Below are 18,466 nucleotides of genomic sequence, written 5' to 3' on the forward strand. Positions count from 1 at the left end.
AGTGTAATTACAATAATTCCATTCTTGATTTTTATATTCTATTGTGTCATTATAGCTTTTCATTATTTTCAATTTCATTTTTTTTTGCGAACCCACTCGAATGTTTCGAATTTCTAATTTTTGTTTTCAATACTCCATGCATTTTCCCAATCTCAGGTTTTGAATTTATTATTTAAATCTCACCAAGCTCAAACGTATCCTCAAACCATTATATTTTTGCATAATAGAAAAAATAAATAAATATAAGGACTAGAATAATGATGCAAGAATACTGTTGCAAATTATCCCTTGAAAAAATAATGCTGGCCGCCGCTACTTTTCACCAATGGACTGTGACTTGGCCATGGTCCTAAATGGATAAACATTCTTGTAGGCCTTTTTTTGCTGCCAGTGAAGGTGAACCTTCTTTTCTACAGGTTCAGTAGTCTTTTTCCATTTCTGTTATTGCAAAACTGTAATAAAATATAAATTCAAAACAAGCACTTTTTCCCAATCACCAGAACTGCAATACTCTTCTCGACGCAAGTTTCACCAACCATATTGGCTACTAGGAATATATCTAATAATACTAGTTTTCTTTGTATAGACATCTAATTCAAGATCCTGGTTACATCGAATCACCAAGGCACTTAGGAATGGTAACTCGGTCCTCGTTGTTTTTAACTTAATTTAAGAACATAATATATCCATTCAAATATTTTTATTATGATTGAGTCGACAGATTCAAATATATGTTACATTTGTTTATGTGAGCAACAATCAAATCAAAATTTAGTTCACAAAAAGTATATTTAAGTTGACTATTATTTGATTTTACGTAAATTCCAGATCGGCACCTCAAAACAACTATTTTCATTTTGAATTGTCATCGCTTTTCTTAAAAATTGTTTCGGCCAATATTTTTTCTTCACATTCCTCATTTTCAGCAAACTTTTCTTCAGATTCTATATCTTGAACTCCAATGAATCCCAAACGATTTCTCAAAAGACATTTTTTGATGACTTGTAACTGAACATTAGATATATCAGTCTCACGAACGTCCAGCCATTCTAATGTCGTATTAATCCTCATTGCCTGGACGAGATACTGTAAATCATAGGAGGGAATCAAGAGAGTATTATTAATAATACAACAATAACAAAATATTGCATGGATATTATCGCCAAAGAAAATGAGGATTGAGTCTGGTATGAGGTTGTCGGGCTGAGACATATAAGTACACAGAGTGTCGAAAGCTAAGGATGTGTTTGAACTCTGATTTCAAAGAACTTATTCTCAGAAATTGAGATAAGGGGTATCGAGTATATCGTGTACGATAGTAGGAATGACAATAGATAGGAGCAATTTCTGACTGACACTGACTTTCAGCTGTGATTCATCAATTTGACAAATAGTTACAGGAACGGTTCTCTCTCTCTATGGTAATGGCTTTAGCTTCCATTCAGGCGTATTAAGCCAACCAGAAACGGTTGTTTGAAATTCTAGACGAAAATAAAATATTTTTATGCACGACTTCATCACTTCATCACCCGGATTTGCGGGCGTAAAGTTGCACTTTAGCGCTGCTAAAGTGCTTCACTTATTTCTGGTGGAGTACAATTTACACTTTCTTCGTCGCTTGAATCCATTTCAAAATCACTAATGAATTATCTGTGATCACAAAAATTGACAGCAAATATGACTACTAGTCTATATAATCTTTCGAAAAATTGAATGAGTTGCCATGGTAACAATAATTCCCTCACTTTTTGATTTATTCTGTTTCGGATATGATATGAATATATACAGCCTCAACAGTCTTGATGTGTTTCTATCGTGTTCTGGATATAAACAGCGTGTAAGTAAGTAATAATACTTACACGCTGCGGTCTATAAAAACCTATTTTACGCCCTTGATACATAAATAACTATTTTGGCTGTATTATCGATCCGAGGGAAATCAGGTATTCTTCAAATTTTTCCCTCTTTAACTGCATTGAAGACTATGGCCTGATATTTCGTGTGGGAAATATGGATTGTGGTATATTAACAACTGTAGCTCAACTTAACAACTGCTCAATGGCCCTATCCTCCATGCGAAATGAGTGACCTAAGTATATGTGCCTTAGTCATCGGTGTATATATTTAGATTTAGACGTTCATTTTACAATTTGGGATTACTTACAGTAACTGTAATGATCCACAGACTGTACTCGGTCCAAGTAGGTATAGTCAAAAACGGTTGAATTATTTAGGTTTATAAGGTCACATAAGCGAAAATTATCGGAAATGATAAACCGTAAATGAAACTGCCGCTCTTGGTAGAATCAGACCAACTAAGTCCATCGAACACTTTCCGTAAAAGAGTACACAGAATAAAGCCTTGAAGTTCCTTAAAGTTCTTTCCAGACTAATAAGGATCTTTTTTGGGCATAATCCAGCGACCTAGGTTCAATTTGAGCTTCATAAAGCAGTAAAAGTTGCTGAGGAGTATAGAATCATCCCGTTCAATATATAATGTTCCAAGTTTCTGAGAAGTTTTTTTTGTATTTCAGTACCTAACGTAATTTTGCCAAAAGTGATATCCAATTTGACACCAACAAATTATATAATCGGTTCATACGAGTATAAGTGAAGTAGTTCACGTTAAAAGTGTAATGTGTATTTCAGTTTATCTATTGTGTATTCTTTCAAGCTGAACAAAACCAGGATTACAATGCCTTTACTAAACTTCAAATTAACAGAACTTCAAAATGAATACTTAATATCCACTTAAAAGTACAATTTTGTTATGTCAAACTAGAAATGACAGACATTACACTTTTCCTGTTACCTCTCCTCCTTCTTCACCGAACCAATTATTGCTGATATCCAGTTTCTTTAAACTCTCGTTCAATTTCAACATCTGGCCAACTTTGATGAGCGTATCTTCTTGAAAATGACACCCACTCATCGAAAGTTCTCTCGGTATGCTACACCGTACTAGTGCTCTCATTATCCCCATCGCTCCTTCAGTTTCCAATGGGTTGAGTCTCAGGTTTAGATGGACGAGTGGTGCGCAGCTTGAAAGCAATAAGGTGTATCCTTCAACCAAATAAAATTCATTTTCGTTTAATAATAATAATATTAATAATAATCTCTTTATTTACTCAGATTGATTTGTATAACCACAGGAGCAGAAGTACAAATGAAAAAGAGGAAAACGTCAATTTCCATATAACTACTCAATGTTCAAATTTGTGAGTTACAGTCTGTCCAATTGAAATCTACTACATTCAGATTGGAAACATTTAAATCAAATTATAATATGTATATCACAGTGTTTTGAGTTTGTTGATGGATGATGCGTCAACGAGTTTGAATCATTCAACATCAAATTCGAAGATTTTTAAAATCTTTGATTCGACTCTATCAGCCTTGTGAAGTGTATAAATGACGTAAGCGAGAATGTCATATGGATCGCTCAGTTGAAAATTCTTGTGCCTTGTGGTCAGTACCACAAAGTACGGTCAGTATTTGTTAACAACCGGCTAAAGTTCCATGCACATTGCAACAGGATGGGAACATGACGTAAAGTTTCGTTTCTTTGTCTATAGTTTCCTATGAGGGGGCGTCCTGGACCGGCGATGCCGTTGCAGAGTAGGAAAAGAACTCTCCACCATGCGGTTACAGGAAGCAGGGGTCCCACAAGGTGGAGTCCTTTCGCCTCGGTATACACAGCAGACGTGCCCAAGCCTGAAAACAACTTCAACAAGTTGGCACTCTACGCGGACGACACTAATACTGGCGAAATCAACTAGCCATGTGCAAGTTACCAGATAATAACAATTGCAGGCGGACATATTAGAGGAATGGGCCAACCTTTGAAAGATCAGCATAAACCCTGACAAGAGTCAGGCAATAATGTTAACCCGAAGGATGGTACACCTTCAACGGACAAGAAACTCCGTGGACCAACGAAGCGAAATACATGGTTGTCACTCTCGACAGAAGACTAACGTTCAGGGCCCACGTACTGGCAAGAGCTGCACGACAAAACCTACATCCCATTATAGGCCGCAGAAGCAACACGGGCTCCACGTAATTAAAACTGCTGCTAATCAAGACCGTACTAGTCGCAATCATTCTGTGTGCCTGCACTACCTGAGGCCAGTGCGCAGCGACATACAGACGTTCATGAACGGTTGTGTGCGAGCCGCCGTAAACGATCCGAGATACATACCAAATGGATACATACATGCCAGGACCTGGACCTGAACATACACTACTTAGACGCGTATATGAAAGAACACACAGAAAACGTGTTCGAAAGAGTTCAGTCACACAACAGTCCAGCGCTGCGTGATCTACACGAAGTACTCAACAGGAGAGACCCAAGATTCCAAGGAAGAGACAAACACAAGAGGCCAACCAAGCAGAATCATAGACCACCCCGAGAGTCGCTATCAGGCGGCCCCGGTAAGTATAAAAACTTTTTAACCAGATTTCAAATTCGATTCTTTTTCAGACTCATTCAGAAACACTTGTTCGCAATATGAAGACACTCGTCTCCGGTTATTTTTTGGGGACCCATGCAATAATTACATTCAAGTAAAATCAGGACTCAATAAAATACTAGATTAGAAAATAAAAGCACATAAAGGCTGGCTGTCGACCGCAGTAGGTCAAATGTCAATCTTGCTGAAGTGCCCATCAGTAAGTTGAGGACCGCCCCGGAGGAGCCAGGATGGACGGACGAGATGGGATGTTCTGCACACAGTAACCGTGAGGGGAAGATTTCAATTCAGGGCACCCAACCCCGGAGGGGGCATGTGGGGGGAGGACGTCCTGTTCCTGTCCTGGCATGTACCACAGGTACCTGTCCGTTGCCGAGGTGTCCTCTGCCGTTGCCTGTCTAAGTGCGCGATTGTTTTTATAACTGGAATTGAAAGTAATTGTTCTATTATTGTCGATATGGAGTGGACTGTATTATTATTGATAATTAATTATTATTGTATTCGGGTTTTTCTTAGTGTTCCATGAGTGGTGCTAGCGTTTGGAAGAAGTTATTTTATTTCAAGGTTGAATGAAATTCAAATTGTAGGCTACTTGATGTGATTGAATTGACTCTACCTGTACCGTTATTGTGAGCTTTCCACTAGACAGTTTACAAAACCTCAAGACGTGTTTCGTTACCTATAGCTTATGAAAACGCTTGATGAAGCTATTGTATAGCGAAACACGTGTTTCACTTTTATAAACTGACTGACTGAGTGTTACTCAAATATTGTAGGTTATTTTCAAATGTTATTTCTATTTGAGACATCTCAGGACCACATCAATTGAATTTTGTTCAAAACCATCTTAGGAAACTGAATAAACTGCTGTTGGCCAATCAGCCTTTTTGTCAGTACGATACAGCCATGTGTAAAGGATAAACAATAATTAGTTTCGAAAAAAGCATCAAAACAAAACGAATACATCATCAGGAGCCAACGGCGTGGCATCATTGGAGGACCTTGTTTATTAATCAAGGATAACTCCCAACAATTCATGGGTGCATTTACCATTGGTATTGATGAAGTTCATAAGGTACTCAGAATAAAATAGTGAAGTGAATTGTATACCTATGTGTTCGGCCTTTTTATTCAAGTTTATCAATCCAGTGGTGTCAACCATACAGGGTCTTTCACGACGAGTGTTCGTCAGGAATATATAGAGAACGATTCAAAATAAAAACTGGAAATTTTGTGGTAGTGGGTTTTACAAAATGGCCTTCTCAACTGAAATATTTTCAACTTCTGGTCTCTTTCCTTTATACTTAAAGTTGAGGGCAACTTCCTTATTCCGAATGAAACACCCTGTATTTGATTTCATTTTTGAATTTCTCAGCACATTTTAGGCCCACTTTGTATAACAATGCCTATACCCAAATTTGTTAGTTTTCGAGATATTACATTTTTTCTGAAAAATTTGACAGTTACAGCACCGCTCCGAAAAAATCATATCTCATAGACAGTAACAGTTGAAAATGTGAAATTTCATAGAATCACACCTTAAGCATCAAGTCATGAACAGGTCCATCGAATTTTCGAAAATAAATTACAGGGTGGACAAAATTTCCACCTGAAATATAACATCAAGAAAACTAATGATACACGATATTTTCAAATGAAAACCATACACTATTCTATTATTTTTGGAACCTACAAAAAATATATATCAAATTCATATATTGTTGTTCATGTTTTGTATCGTAATGCCTTTTAATGTTATATTCTTTTAATGTCCACCTAGTCTATGAGCATATTGAGCATACCAGCTTCATCTTTGACGAATGTGAAAAAATAATCAAATTTCCACTTTTCTTGGAAATGCCTGGTCCTGTGCTCATCCGCAACCTCTCGTTTTTTTGTTTGCTTTTCCGACATGTTATGTTTTTTCCATTAGCACAAAGGTAGCTGGCACAAGTCGAAACTTGTGCCAGCTACCTTTTAACGTGTGATTCCTAACAAGGGTTGGACGATAGTCCGATAGTGAAAATCGATCTTCCAGACTGCAGCTTAAACCACCGACTAACACGGTGGTCGATTTAAGTGAGTGAACAAAGCACCCACGTCGAACCGATCGGCTACCGACCGACATGCTATTAAGGATTAAAAATTTGAAAATTGCTAAAATTGTTTGAACAAGTCGCCGACAAGTGATTAACTCGTAACAAAAAATTGTTTCGGTTTAATATGTATTACTACCATTTTATTATACTTGATTTTATAATAATATGTTGATGGGAGAAAGTCGATAAAATGAATTCAATTTCAGAAATGCTTGGCGGCCGTATAAACATTTTTAAAGGGTCGCAAGCTGGTCGCCTGTTGCTCATGCCTGCCTACTACTGCTACTACTGTGGGGTACTTTTGGTAATTCTACCAATGTCAGTTTAATAAATGATATATAAGGAACATTTTAGGAATTGTATAGTAATATAACAAAGTGAATTCATAATAATTACCAAGACCTTCTGCGCCAATTCTTCCGATAAGGTTATTGGACAGATTCAATATTTTTATAAAAGGGTGGACTTGAAGGAATTTAGCCACACAAAGAGCTCCTTTGTCGCCTATTTGGCAATTTGACAGGTCTAGTTCTACTATTGATCTGTTTTTGATAAGATTCTGCATCAAAGCTTGACAGTGCTTGTACTCGACTTTACTTCTATGAATGCGCAAAATTCTCAGATTCCTCAACTCCAGTAATGCCTTTCCGAGTGTTTGGCAATCTTTAACTGTTACTTCGAACATGTTCCACTTGTAATCTTCAGATACATTGTTCATACCTTCGACAAAATTGAGTGATAAAAACTCAAAATAGATAAATTTTAATTTTCTCACTGACCAAAAACTAAATCAAATTCGACGATATCTGGTAATTTTCTGAGAATAGGATTGAAATTTATATGATTAAGAGGGTACACCTCTGGGATATCGTCCTTATCCATCGTCAGTGGAGGTTTCCATGCTTGGAGTTGACTAACAACCAATCTACGAATATATGGCGAACACAATTCCAAAATTTCTCCAATATTTTCTTCATCTGAATACTGAGGTTGAGCTTCTTCTATCACTTTCTGGATATGATTTTCCAAATAGAGGGTTTTCCACTTCCAGTCCGACGGTTTCCTCTTCAGAATCAAATGAAAATGTGTTTCATATCTCCGTTTCCAATAGTACTCATCCTACGACATAATAACTTCAATCATATCTACAGAATAACGTACGCTTGAATGTTATATTCACATCTATTATCGGAATAGCTAGTTCGAGAGGTAAATCTGGAGAAATGATTTCCAGAATATGATCTTTATCTTCACAAGGAAGTTCACAGAATAAAGGTTTCTTTTCAAAATTCTTGCCAATGCATTGAATGCTCAAGTCCACCAAAGTAGGACAGTGATTTTTATTCCACTGAAAGTCTTCAGAAATAATCTGCCTTTCCGTTTCTCCTATCAGATCTGTGGTTTCTGGCGAAGGGCTATACTCAGCAAGAGTGTTTGGATTAATGGAATGTGGAATCCTCATCTTCAACAAACTATCGATATATTTGTACCCATTCAGCAAAGCAATATAGAAATTTAACAATTCTAGAAAATCTTTGAAATCAGTTTTGAGAGACTAAATGTCATATTGACGACACAAAAAAATCATTGAAGACATGTTGTTTCGGTTTCGAATGTTTTCCACTTCCGGACACATATCTCTTACAATTTTGGAAAACTGGTAATTTTATCATAAAAAATTAAATCGGACACGGCGAGTGGAATTATATGCCTCTTATGAACACTACTGTTTCCAATAAATTTAAAATAATAATTGGGGGAAACATTCATCTTTTGATACTTTTTTTAAAGAAAAATCACAGAAAATACCTTAACCACAAAACTCATAAAAACATTATTTTCTTTAATGTAAGAAAAATATGGAATGGATGGCATAAGTGATGTAAAGAATCAATGAATAATAAAATAAAATTATTTTAATGAGTACATTGATACAGGTTTTTCCAAAAATATATGCGTTATATCTAAATTTCCCTGTAATGTTAGAAGACATATCATAATAGCATTGCTCAACACCAACCCATCTGCATCGCTTAACTTTTTTCCAAATTATAATTTCTTGCCCCTTCAGCTTATAACTAAATAATGTAGTTGAGCCACCAAAAGTTGTTTAGCAAAATTTTGTTCCGGAGATTTTAGTCTCGAAGAGAAGCCCCGAAGTGGTCAATCTACAGTATTCCAGGACGAAGATTTACGGACCCTGGTGGAGACTGACCCATCACAAACGGTGCGTGTGTTGGCAGAAGAATTGGGTGTCAGCTCCCATGAAGTTTTTGAAGGTTTGAAACGCATTGGAAAGGTTAAAAAGCTCGAAAAATGGGTGCCCCACGATCTGAACGATGGACAGAAATAGTCACGTTTCGAGGACTGTTCTTCTTTGGTTTTGCGTAAACAAAACGGTTTTTTTATCGGATCGTCATGTGTGATGAAAAGTGGATCGTCTACGACAACAGGAGATGTTCAGGACATTGGTTGAACACCAATGAGCCACCCAGGCATTTCCCAGAGGCAAAAACTCACAAAAAAAAGACCATGGTCACTGTATGCTGGTCAGCGGCTTATTTTATTCACTATAACTTTCTGCAACCGGATCAAACCATCACAGCAAAGTCCTATATTGTGAGGAAATCGAATTGCATCAGCAGCAGCCGGCACTGGTCAACAGAAGAGAACCGATTCTACTCTCTACGACGACAATCCCGTCCGCTCATTTCACAAATCATTGTCCATAAAGTAAACGAATTGAGCGTCGAAGTTCTGCCTCAACCACCATACTCTTGCCACCCGACTACCATACTTTCAAACACTTCGATAACTTTCTCACCAGTAGAACCTTCGCTAATCAGAATCAGGCAAAAACGGCCCTTGTTGACTTCATCGAATCCCGAACAGACAATTTTTGTGCTGACGGAAATGATCGACTCTTGTTACGTTGGTAAAAATGCACTGATTCGAATGGCGCTTATTTTGATCAAATTCAATAATTAGTATTTACTGATATATTACAGTTTAAATTGAAGTAACTGTGAAATATATGTATTTCTGTTACATATTATTTCTTTATTCACCTGGATTCCTCTACTATATTCCGAGGTAATAGTTCTAGGGTGTGTAATGCTCTGTCGTTACTCTTGACTGAGAAAAGTTATCAACCTGTGTTATACCTATACATTTCACTAATTTCCTAAAACTAGCTAGAACAGATGAGGATAACGAAGTTCCCAGGTGTGTCCCACTTTTACTTCTATCTTAATAAATCTATCACTATTGGATATTTTTTATTACATATGTTGTTACGCCTAAATACAATCTATTACGTTTCCATAAAAGACCAATATCGATATATCAGATAAAGATTTTATTGGGAGCATATATGTCTTTTCTGACTTAGCTTCTCCGTTTATGTCATTAATGTCAGTTGTCATATTAATTGTTCACACCGTGAGCGTCTTTTTTGACCTTGACTGCCCTGGGCTTAGACAAGGATATCTAAGGCCCTGGGCTCTCCATTGGGACGATAGGGCTTTCGTTTCGATGTCATAACCATCTACCCATGATTCGTTATCAGTTATAACCCATTTAAGCAAATCTGGATTACCGTTGACGGTTTTTTTTTGACAAAATTCAACACACGCTATACATGTTCAAAATTTCCAAAACACTTCTAAGTGAACGTGCTAAACAGCTGAGACTGTGAACATATGTTCGAGACGAGTGCACCACCATAAAAAATAAAAATCGCTAATCAAATGTACGTAACCCGTGAAATTTGAACATTTACCTTATTTCTTGAACAAACCTCGAATGATACTATTTAGGAGTGAATTTTAGCCCTCCGCTCTTTGAAGGGGATGTACAAAAAGTTATCTGTGAAATTTCACAAGTTTATTCATGACATAAAAAGTATCAATTACAACTTTTACTCTGTACGCCACTGAACGTTCGGAAGTATTCGAAAATTTTGACCGCTAACATTAGCAGCCAACTTCACACTGGTCATATACAGTATACTTGAGTAGATAGTTGCGACACAGAATAGTAAACAATTGACATAGTACAGTTTTGGTACAGTCACAGATTTAGTTGATTGTATCATGTGCGGTTAGGGAGGGTGATAAGTTTTAGCCTAATATTTTATTAATATTTATTAAGTATGTGAACTGATATAAAAAAGTGAAAATGTGGACTATGAATATTTATAAAGTGTTTTATGTTGTGGCTCACGCTATCTTTACAATTTTTGAAACGATTTATGGGACAACAAATCATTTCTATGATAAACTATTTCTTAAGGAGCTTTTACCTTTTAAGGGCTATTATTTGCCGAGTGATTCCAACATACCGGTTAAAAAACCCAAACATATTACAGTACTTCTCGGTCTTGAAGAGCCGGACATCAAAGACTTGGCCAAACTCATTTTCTGGTGCATAACCACTCAAATATCTTTTATCAGTTTTTATGATTACAAAGGTTAATTTGGTGCCAAATAAATTACTATTTTTTGTTGAAGTGTTGTGTTTCAGGTAACTTAAAAAAACATGAGCAAGATTTGCAGTATGAAGTCAGTTTGTATAGGCACAAAGATCACCACATTGTCTGGCACAGTAATCCTAAAACTGTTCATAAAAATGGGTTTGTAGGAAAAACAACCCACGTCAAAATATTAACAGACTTTGAGGGTAAAGGGAGTGTTGTGAACCTTACAAAGCAGATAGTTTCATCAAGAAGTAAGGTGGATATTAGTGTATGTACAGTTAATGAAACTCTATTAAAACTGTTTGAATTTCCTGATCCTGATATGGGGATAGTTTGCGGCAAAACATTCAGGTTTTTCAATTATCCTCCATGGCAGATAAGACTAACTGAATTTTTCAGACTGGAAACTATTCAAGGTATTAGGTTTCCACAATTTTCAAAACTTCTAAGGAAGTTCAGTAAATGTGAGCAAAGATTAGGTAAATAATTGTAAATGAAAATAAAATATTGCATCATCCTATTTGTACTTGATTAATCCTAACATCTGCACCTAAACTATTAAAAATTAAAAAATTATGTTTCACAATTCTGTTCAGATATGAATAAAATGGTTGAGAAAATTGTAAAGTTACAAGAACTTATTAGGGTTAAAGGTTATCAAGCCAGAAAATTTTGCTAAAACTTTCATATGTCAATTTGTCAAAAATCAAATGTTATTAATTATATCAAAGGCCTTTCGAAAATATCTCATTTTATTTTGAATATCATATCTAATACACCAGACTTATTGCACATAATATAAAAGACAACCATTTCACAATGTTCATTTCCTAACCATTAGCTGTTCAATCATGTTTGGAATATTGGCCTGCTGATTTTTATGTGGATTTTCAAAAGTATGGAAGAAAAGATGTATATAAATTATGAAATCTTTTTGTCATTATTTTTATATTGATAACTGATTCACCACTTTAAACAATTCTTTCTCTTCTGAAAATTGAGGACAGTTTGCTGATATACTCAACTCAATTATTTTAAGTTTTGTTTATTACCGAATTGAGTTTTTTTATTCAAGCAATAGTATGAAATCATAGTTTTCAAATTGATTTTTTCCTCATATAAAAAAAAGTTATAACTTAATGACATATTTTTTCAGAATCTTACATTAGGATATTTTGCTCTAGTCAATTATCTACTGAAGCTGAAGTCATACCAGAGATATTCAATATTTAAAGAATATAACTACTGATTTGACTTCAATTTTCTTTGGGAAATGAATTGGTAAAAACGTAAGAAGACAATAAAACAATATAAAAATTATTAACAATATAATATATCATCAATATATCAATATTTTTACAAATGAGATACTAAAACACCCATTTTTGAATTTTACATTTTCACTCATTTCTCTGAAACGTGAAATTAAGATTAAGAGAAAATGCTTGTTGAAGAAAATATGTCATATACGTAGGATCAGTAGAAATGGTATGGTCCTTTAGGAGCTATATGGTCTTAGCTTCTTATTTAGAACTTTTTTGACATAATGTGAAAAATAATACTACCTATATTATTAGGCATCTTATCAATAATGCACTGGTTTCAATTTTTTAAACTAAATGCAGTGCAACTAAATCATTGAATTTCCAACAACCAGGTATCTAGGTTACAAAATCAGAAAAAACACTGGAAATTCAAAAACAGAAAATAATGTGAATAATAAATAAAGATAGCCACTCTCATCAATATTCATAGAGGCATAGAAAAGTGAAAAAAAAATACAAAAAAAATGATAAAATACTAATTTCAGTTTTTAGTTTATAGTTAACATTGTAAACTGAGCCAACATGATATATCACTAACCAAGATTATTTTGATTTCGATGGTTTACTGAATACCTAACTTTGTATTTTACTAAATTTTATTTGAACCCGTAATTCTACCAATGACTTTAAACACTGAAGTTTGTTAAATTTGGATTCAAAACCCTAAAATTTATAAATTCCGACTCCATTGGGCATTTTTCTCAAAAATATATCACTTCTATTTTATAAATATTTATTGAGAAGATAACACAACTCTTGAAATTTCTGAGAATATCTTAAAAAATGTGCTCATGTACCAATAATACAACAGTTACTGAAATACACCAGAGATATTCTAAAGTCCCTCAATCTAGAAAGTGCTTATGAAATGTTTCTGCTTTTAAGCCTGTGACAGTCCCAACAAACTTTTAACTTCAATATTCTCAAATCCACCGTGTCATATTATCAGGTGCACAAAACTTTACTTTGCAGAAGAGAATACATGTGGAACTGTTTTTTTTTCAACTGAGCAGATCCATTATATCATCATTGGACAACCCTCCTTGTTTATTATTGACATTATTACTAGGAATTAGTGGAACATTATAAGATGCCATACTGTTCTTTGGCGTATTAGCACTGTTACTACTTGGCAGAAGATTGTCGAGAGCACTCCAATCTGGTGAATTGTTTTTCTTATATGTTGAGGAACCCTGGCTGTTCGCCCACGGATTGGGAAAGTCATATATTGTGGAGGTAATCTGATTGTTGAAACCTGGGGATGTCCTAATAGGATTCCTATTTGTATCTGATCCTTGGGGATGTTGGATTGTATTCATGAACAAATTGGTGTTTTGCATCATGTTGGGACCGAAACTATTTTGTGTCGACATCTGTGAGTTATTCCACTGATTGAAGCCAATTCCAGTAGTAGAAGTATTGGACACAGTTGTAGGAACTTGTGGGTTGAACGTATTTTGTGAATTAGTCCAATCACCACCAAGTGAAAAAGGAAGATTTTTAGGAACAGCCGCAGTTGTTGGTATGGCTTTGACATGTTCAATAACTGTCTGATTAGTAAAAGCCTGCACTTCTGTTTTCTGCTTGATGTTCATGCCTGGGACAAAACTATCTAAACCAAGACCAGAGAAGGCTTTATCAAGCTCCACTGGTTCTTTACTTGTTACGACTGGTATACTACTAGCCAATACCTTCTGCTCATCTTTCACAGAATTCAATTGTTCCAATTTTGTTCTGTGCTCCGTTTCAACAATTTGAAACATTTCTTTAACCAAGGATGTCATAGCATTGAATTGTGGAATTGTTAAACCACTTTCAATGCATAAAGGTATTAGAAACGGTAGGACTCTAGAAGCTATAATTTCTTTCGTGATCCCTAGTTTCTTGTGATTCAATGCCAATTTATATATACCAAGAATTCCCATCAGCACAGCCGGCTCTCTAGATGGAATTTGTGGTAAGAAAGGAAGAACTTCATCGATTACCAACCACTTGTCTAAATTCTCCAAAAGTCGACCTATGCATAAAAGACTGTTTACTCTGACTGACAAAGTTGAAGTATTCAGGCATATCTTTTTTATTCGCGGCAAGAGACAATTTTTGACGTTGGAATGATCCAATAAACCAGCAAAGGTCGGTAGAACTGCTAAACACAATTCATGGATTTGTGGAGTTCCAGAATCAAGTCCTCTGTACAGCATGGGAAGAACATGCTGCTGGATATCTTCAGCTGGAGTTAACTTCAATAACAGTTCCATCCTTTGCAACATAATTAGAAGAATCTGTGAAAAAGGAAAAGAAACATTTCCTACTAATACAGTAAATCCAACTTTCAAATAAATTACCTGAACAGGTTCCATCAATTTCATCAAAGGCTTGATATGAGGTAATATATAAGTGCAATACTCTTGTTTGTTGCAATCTTGAGCGATATCAAATAAATTTGGCAAGATGAAAGGCACCATTGCTGGTTGTCCCAAATCATGTACCAAACAGGCTAGTACCCTTTGTACTTTGACACGATGGGGAAGTTTCGTGAGAGCTTCTGGCAAACCTTTATAGAACTGTGATTTCTGGAGATTATCCCATTGTAGTAGAGAGTCAAGATAAGTGAGTGTTTTTATGCCAACATCATCGAAAAAAGGAATCTGAAAAAAAGTACCTAATTCAAGTGAGAATATTTTTTGAGAGACTGGATAAAACTTTTTTCTTTGTTTTCTGATAGGAAACTGTATATACAATTGATCAATATTATTTAAATTGAAAGAATATTTTCAAGAGAGATTTATTTTTGGGAAAGGAAGTTTTTGGCATTCAACTTTTTCCATCTTAAAAAAAAATATGGAAGAAAGCAATTTACTCCAAAATGAACTCTTTACAAATTGTGTACATTATGCAAAGAAGTAACTTTCAGACACAAACTGGAATAAAAAGCCCTCTCGAAACAACTACTTTCATAAAAACGTTTTGAAATGAGTTGCTTTCTTTCTTTCTTTGGAAGATTTCCATATTTTTTTTATGAAGATGGAGAAGTAGAATGCCAAAACCTTTCTTTCCCAAAAATTAATATTTGTTTCGAGAAAAATTGGAAAATTTTGAATGAAAACAAAGTTATATGTCAAATGAATAAATGCATGGAGAGCATGTAATGGTGAAAAGAAGATGGATATTTTACGTTATTATCGCCAAAATTTTATGAAAAAAAAAAAAACATTTTTTGACTTCAGAATGGCCCTGTTGACATTGCTGCCAAACACTGACTTCAGATTTGTGTGTTCAGTATACAGAAAAGTAGGTAACAAAAAAGTTTGCAAATTCAAGACGAACATCTCAATTATTTTATCAAAATGATATTTTGAAAATATGTAACAACTGAATGGCAGAAATTATTCATAAAACTTCAACATTGGACATTTATTTCCTTGCTTTCATTCTTTAGATGTTTTCTCTAGTTTATGAGGTGAGAAACTTAAACAAATTGTCCTATGTTTCCGGGTTTATTAGCCGTGGGCTGCATGTTTATATACCCATTTTGTCTGCTACTGCCACAGACACTATTAAAAGTGATGCGGCAATGGTCAGTGATCTACCTTGCTGAGATACGCAAACTGAAAATAGGTCTGATGCGTTTGTACTTATAATGGATTAGGTGTCAGATGACCGATTGCTATTGTACCTGATTGGTTCATCTCTTCTTCAATTAGTGGGAGAATCTTTGTGTTATGCCGGTATCCATCTTCTATTGATGTTTGAGCATCACAGCAAGGTAGAGCACTCTAACCCTTGCCGCATTGCCTTTGATAATGTCTGCTGCAGTAGCAGATGAAACTTCAGGTATAAAAACCTACAGACCACGCTAATAAACCCGAAAACATCAAACAATTTGATAGACACTGGCCTTGAAAGCCTACACACCATTATAACTTTAGAAAATGACAAACCTTCAAGAAGTGATATGTATCAAGCCTGATTTCTGGAGTAACATTCAACAATGACTTCACCGAGTTTCTCAGTTCTTCAGGAACACATTGTAATGCTCCGAGATTTAGTTTTTCGAGTTCCTGTACCCTGGATTTGTATTGGTGTAAATCTCTAACAGGTCGAATACATTTTTTTTCTATGGAATATAAAGCATATGCTAGCATTCCTAACGAGAACATATCACTAGCTGGGGAATGCTTCAATTTTGTAATACATTCAGGAGCCAAATAATCCAAATTAGGCTGACAAACCGAAGGAATTGTTGGGTTATATTCCTCAAAAGGATAGAAAGGTTCTAAATTTGGAGGGCTAGTGTTGTGGACAGAGAAGTCAAAACCAAATATTTTCCAAGCACCTTGAGCACTGATTATTATGCACTCTGGGCTGATGTTTTTGTGTAATAGTTTCATATCATTGTGCAGAAATGCTAAACCATCGCCGACCTGCAACAGCCCATACTTGATTTCAATATCAAATAACTTATAATCCGAGATGTTAGCTGGTTGGGGCATATTTGTAGTTTGTCCCAAAATATTTGCCAAACTAATTAAGACTGGTTCCGTTGCGAATGCTAAACTGTCTCTACTCTCTTCTAATGGGTGTTGAATAGTGAGTAACTTGGGATGGCGAATTTTGGTAAGCTGAACTATTCCCCTTCGTAAAGTTTCCAAAAGTAGTTCTCTGTCACTTTTATTATATTTTTCCAGTTGCCTCTTCTCGAATACAAATATTGATGCTTCTTGTTTTGTAGATCGTTTACTGCCACTGTAAATTTTCCACAATAAACCTGAAAAACCATAAATTTAACAATTGATACAATAATATAAACAATTTGATGGTACCTGGTCCTGCAGATGCAATATGAGCAGATGATTCATATTCTCTCGTAACTGGATTTCCGGGAAGAACGCCAGATATTTGCGAAACTGTTATACTAACTGAGCTAGATACTTGTGAAAAAACTTTATTGAACATATCCATGTCCACAAATGGTTCAAAGTAAAATAAATAGATGAATAATTTTTACTTATCCATCAAAACCATTATCCACTCTCCATCACTGAACTTAAAGTTAACTACACTATCCAACTATCTATTCTTTGCCACTGTACTATTATTTGTATTTTTTATTTTAGGCGAGTTCTTAAAAATTCGACTTTGCATATTGGATTAGTTCAGGATTGCCATTCGATAGTTTATTTTCGTAGTGTTTTTCATTGGAAAAACCAGAACAAATTCAGTGTATCTATGTGGTAAATTTCTTAATATATTATCACAGTATTCCGTATACTTATGAAATACTATGATATTAATAGAGGATAAACATATACTGAATGTGTACTAGTTTCAGTAATAGAGAACGCTATAAGTAATTTAGTAATAAAAATTCAGTGATATTGTATAATAAATATATTGAAACGCTTTTACAAAAATATTCGCCTATCCTTTTGTTAAACGGAAATAATCAAAATTACAACCAGAACATGAAATTGTATTCGAATAATTCATTGTGAGATTTCCACTGGACACTTTACAAAAAAGCAACACGTGTTTCACGATTTCTCAAGCGTATTCATATGCTAATATGCATTTGGCTTTGACGGTTACGTAAAGTGTGAAGATCTGCATCTTCATTTCATGTTTCATTATAATGATTGGAACATCTTCACTTTAGCTATCACAAAATACTATTCATTATCGATAACCGGTTTTCTTTACTAATCTACCATAAATCAGTAAAGGTGCCATCATTATACGAGGAGCAAACTGATTTTTCCTATGTATAGTTAATATATAGAAGTTGCTCTTTGAAATTTGAAAAACTATGCTATACTTTAATATTATATGCATATATGCATACTGCATGTGTATATATGCATAGTGTTACAATAATCAAAAGGGTAAATACTGTGTGAATTTCGAAGTGGACAAAAAAAGGTTTACATCTTGTTTTCTTTACAATACATTTTTTGTTATAAAAACTTATAATTTTTTGGAGAATCGCCTCCTGCTCGAAATGTCTGGATTTTTTTATTCCGAGTCTCACGATAGCACATATCATTCGAGTACCTTCTTTGTGGACGGGCTTTACTGGCACGTTGATTATCA

General features: G+C 35.0%; 3 protein-coding genes across 4 annotated transcripts; 1 reads left to right on the forward strand and 2 right to left on the reverse strand.

Moving 5' to 3' along the window:
- Positions 1-683: 683 nt before the first annotated feature.
- LOC111517519 (dynein regulatory complex subunit 5) lies at positions 684-8,166 on the reverse strand. 2 transcript variants are annotated; one of them, XM_023173698.2, is made up of 5 exons: positions 7,755-8,166; positions 7,354-7,693; positions 6,971-7,294; positions 2,813-3,063; positions 684-1,086 (listed from the first exon to the last, which is right to left on the reverse strand). In XM_023173698.2, the coding sequence occupies exons 1-5, from the start codon at positions 8,034-8,036 to the stop codon at positions 853-855; spliced, it is 1,431 nt and encodes a 476-aa protein (XP_023029466.2). In that variant the 5' UTR covers positions 8,037-8,166; the 3' UTR covers positions 684-852. The 2 variants fall into 2 exon arrangements, with proteins under 2 accessions (XP_023029466.2, XP_074038310.1); XM_074182209.1 differs by having other exon boundaries at positions 925-1,086; positions 2,799-3,063.
- Positions 8,167-10,578: 2,412 nt separating this feature from the next.
- On the forward strand, positions 10,579-11,568 carry Tango14 (Transport and Golgi organization 14). Its single transcript, XM_023173697.2, has 2 exons — positions 10,579-11,045; positions 11,099-11,568. Exons 1-2 carry the CDS (start codon positions 10,754-10,756, stop codon positions 11,536-11,538), a joined length of 732 nt encoding a protein of 243 aa, XP_023029465.2. The 5' UTR covers positions 10,579-10,753; the 3' UTR covers positions 11,539-11,568.
- A 798-nt stretch (positions 11,569-12,366) lies between these two features.
- LOC111517517 (SCY1-like protein 2) lies at positions 12,367-17,550 on the reverse strand. Its single transcript, XM_023173696.2, has 4 exons — positions 17,200-17,550; positions 16,318-17,144; positions 14,722-15,024; positions 12,367-14,658 (listed from the first exon to the last, which is right to left on the reverse strand). Exons 1-4 carry the CDS (start codon positions 17,336-17,338, stop codon positions 13,378-13,380), a joined length of 2,550 nt encoding a protein of 849 aa, XP_023029464.2. The 5' UTR covers positions 17,339-17,550; the 3' UTR covers positions 12,367-13,377.
- Between the last annotated feature and the right edge of the window lie 916 nt (positions 17,551-18,466).

This window comes from Leptinotarsa decemlineata, unplaced genomic scaffold (assembly GCF_025532065.1).
Source record: "Leptinotarsa decemlineata unplaced genomic scaffold, Ldec_3_MD MMD2_tig00026328_RagTag_RagTag, whole genome shotgun sequence".
Lineage (NCBI taxonomy): Eukaryota > Metazoa > Arthropoda > Insecta > Coleoptera > Chrysomelidae > Leptinotarsa > Leptinotarsa decemlineata.

Excerpts from the sequence above, each read along its gene's own strand:
- LOC111517519 (XM_023173698.2), bottom strand. The coding sequence starts at position 8,036 with ATGAGGATTCCACATTCCATTAATCCAAACACTCTTGCTGAGTATAGC. Across the intron at positions 7,694-7,754 it reads TAGCTATTCCGATAATAGAT|GATGAGTACTATTGGAAACG; the intron begins GTGAATATAACA and ends ATTATGTCGTAG. Across the intron at positions 3,064-6,970 it reads AATTGGCGCAGAAGGTCTTG|GATACACCTTATTGCTTTCA; the intron begins GTAATTATTATG and ends ATTTGGTTGAAG.
- LOC111517517 (XM_023173696.2), bottom strand. The coding sequence starts at position 17,338 with ATGGATATGTTCAATAAAGTTTTTTCACAAGTATCTAGCTCAGTTAGT. Across the intron at positions 17,145-17,199 it reads TATTGCATCTGCAGGACCAG|GTTTATTGTGGAAAATTTAC; the intron begins GTACCATCAAAT and ends ATGGTTTTTCAG. Across the intron at positions 14,659-14,721 it reads AATTGATGGAACCTGTTCAG|ATTCTTCTAATTATGTTGCA; the intron begins GTAATTTATTTG and ends CCTTTTTCACAG.
- Tango14 (XM_023173697.2), top strand. The coding sequence starts at position 10,754 with ATGTGGACTATGAATATTTATAAAGTGTTTTATGTTGTGGCTCACGCT. Across the intron at positions 11,046-11,098 it reads CAGTTTTTATGATTACAAAG|GTAACTTAAAAAAACATGAG; the intron begins GTTAATTTGGTG and ends GTTGTGTTTCAG.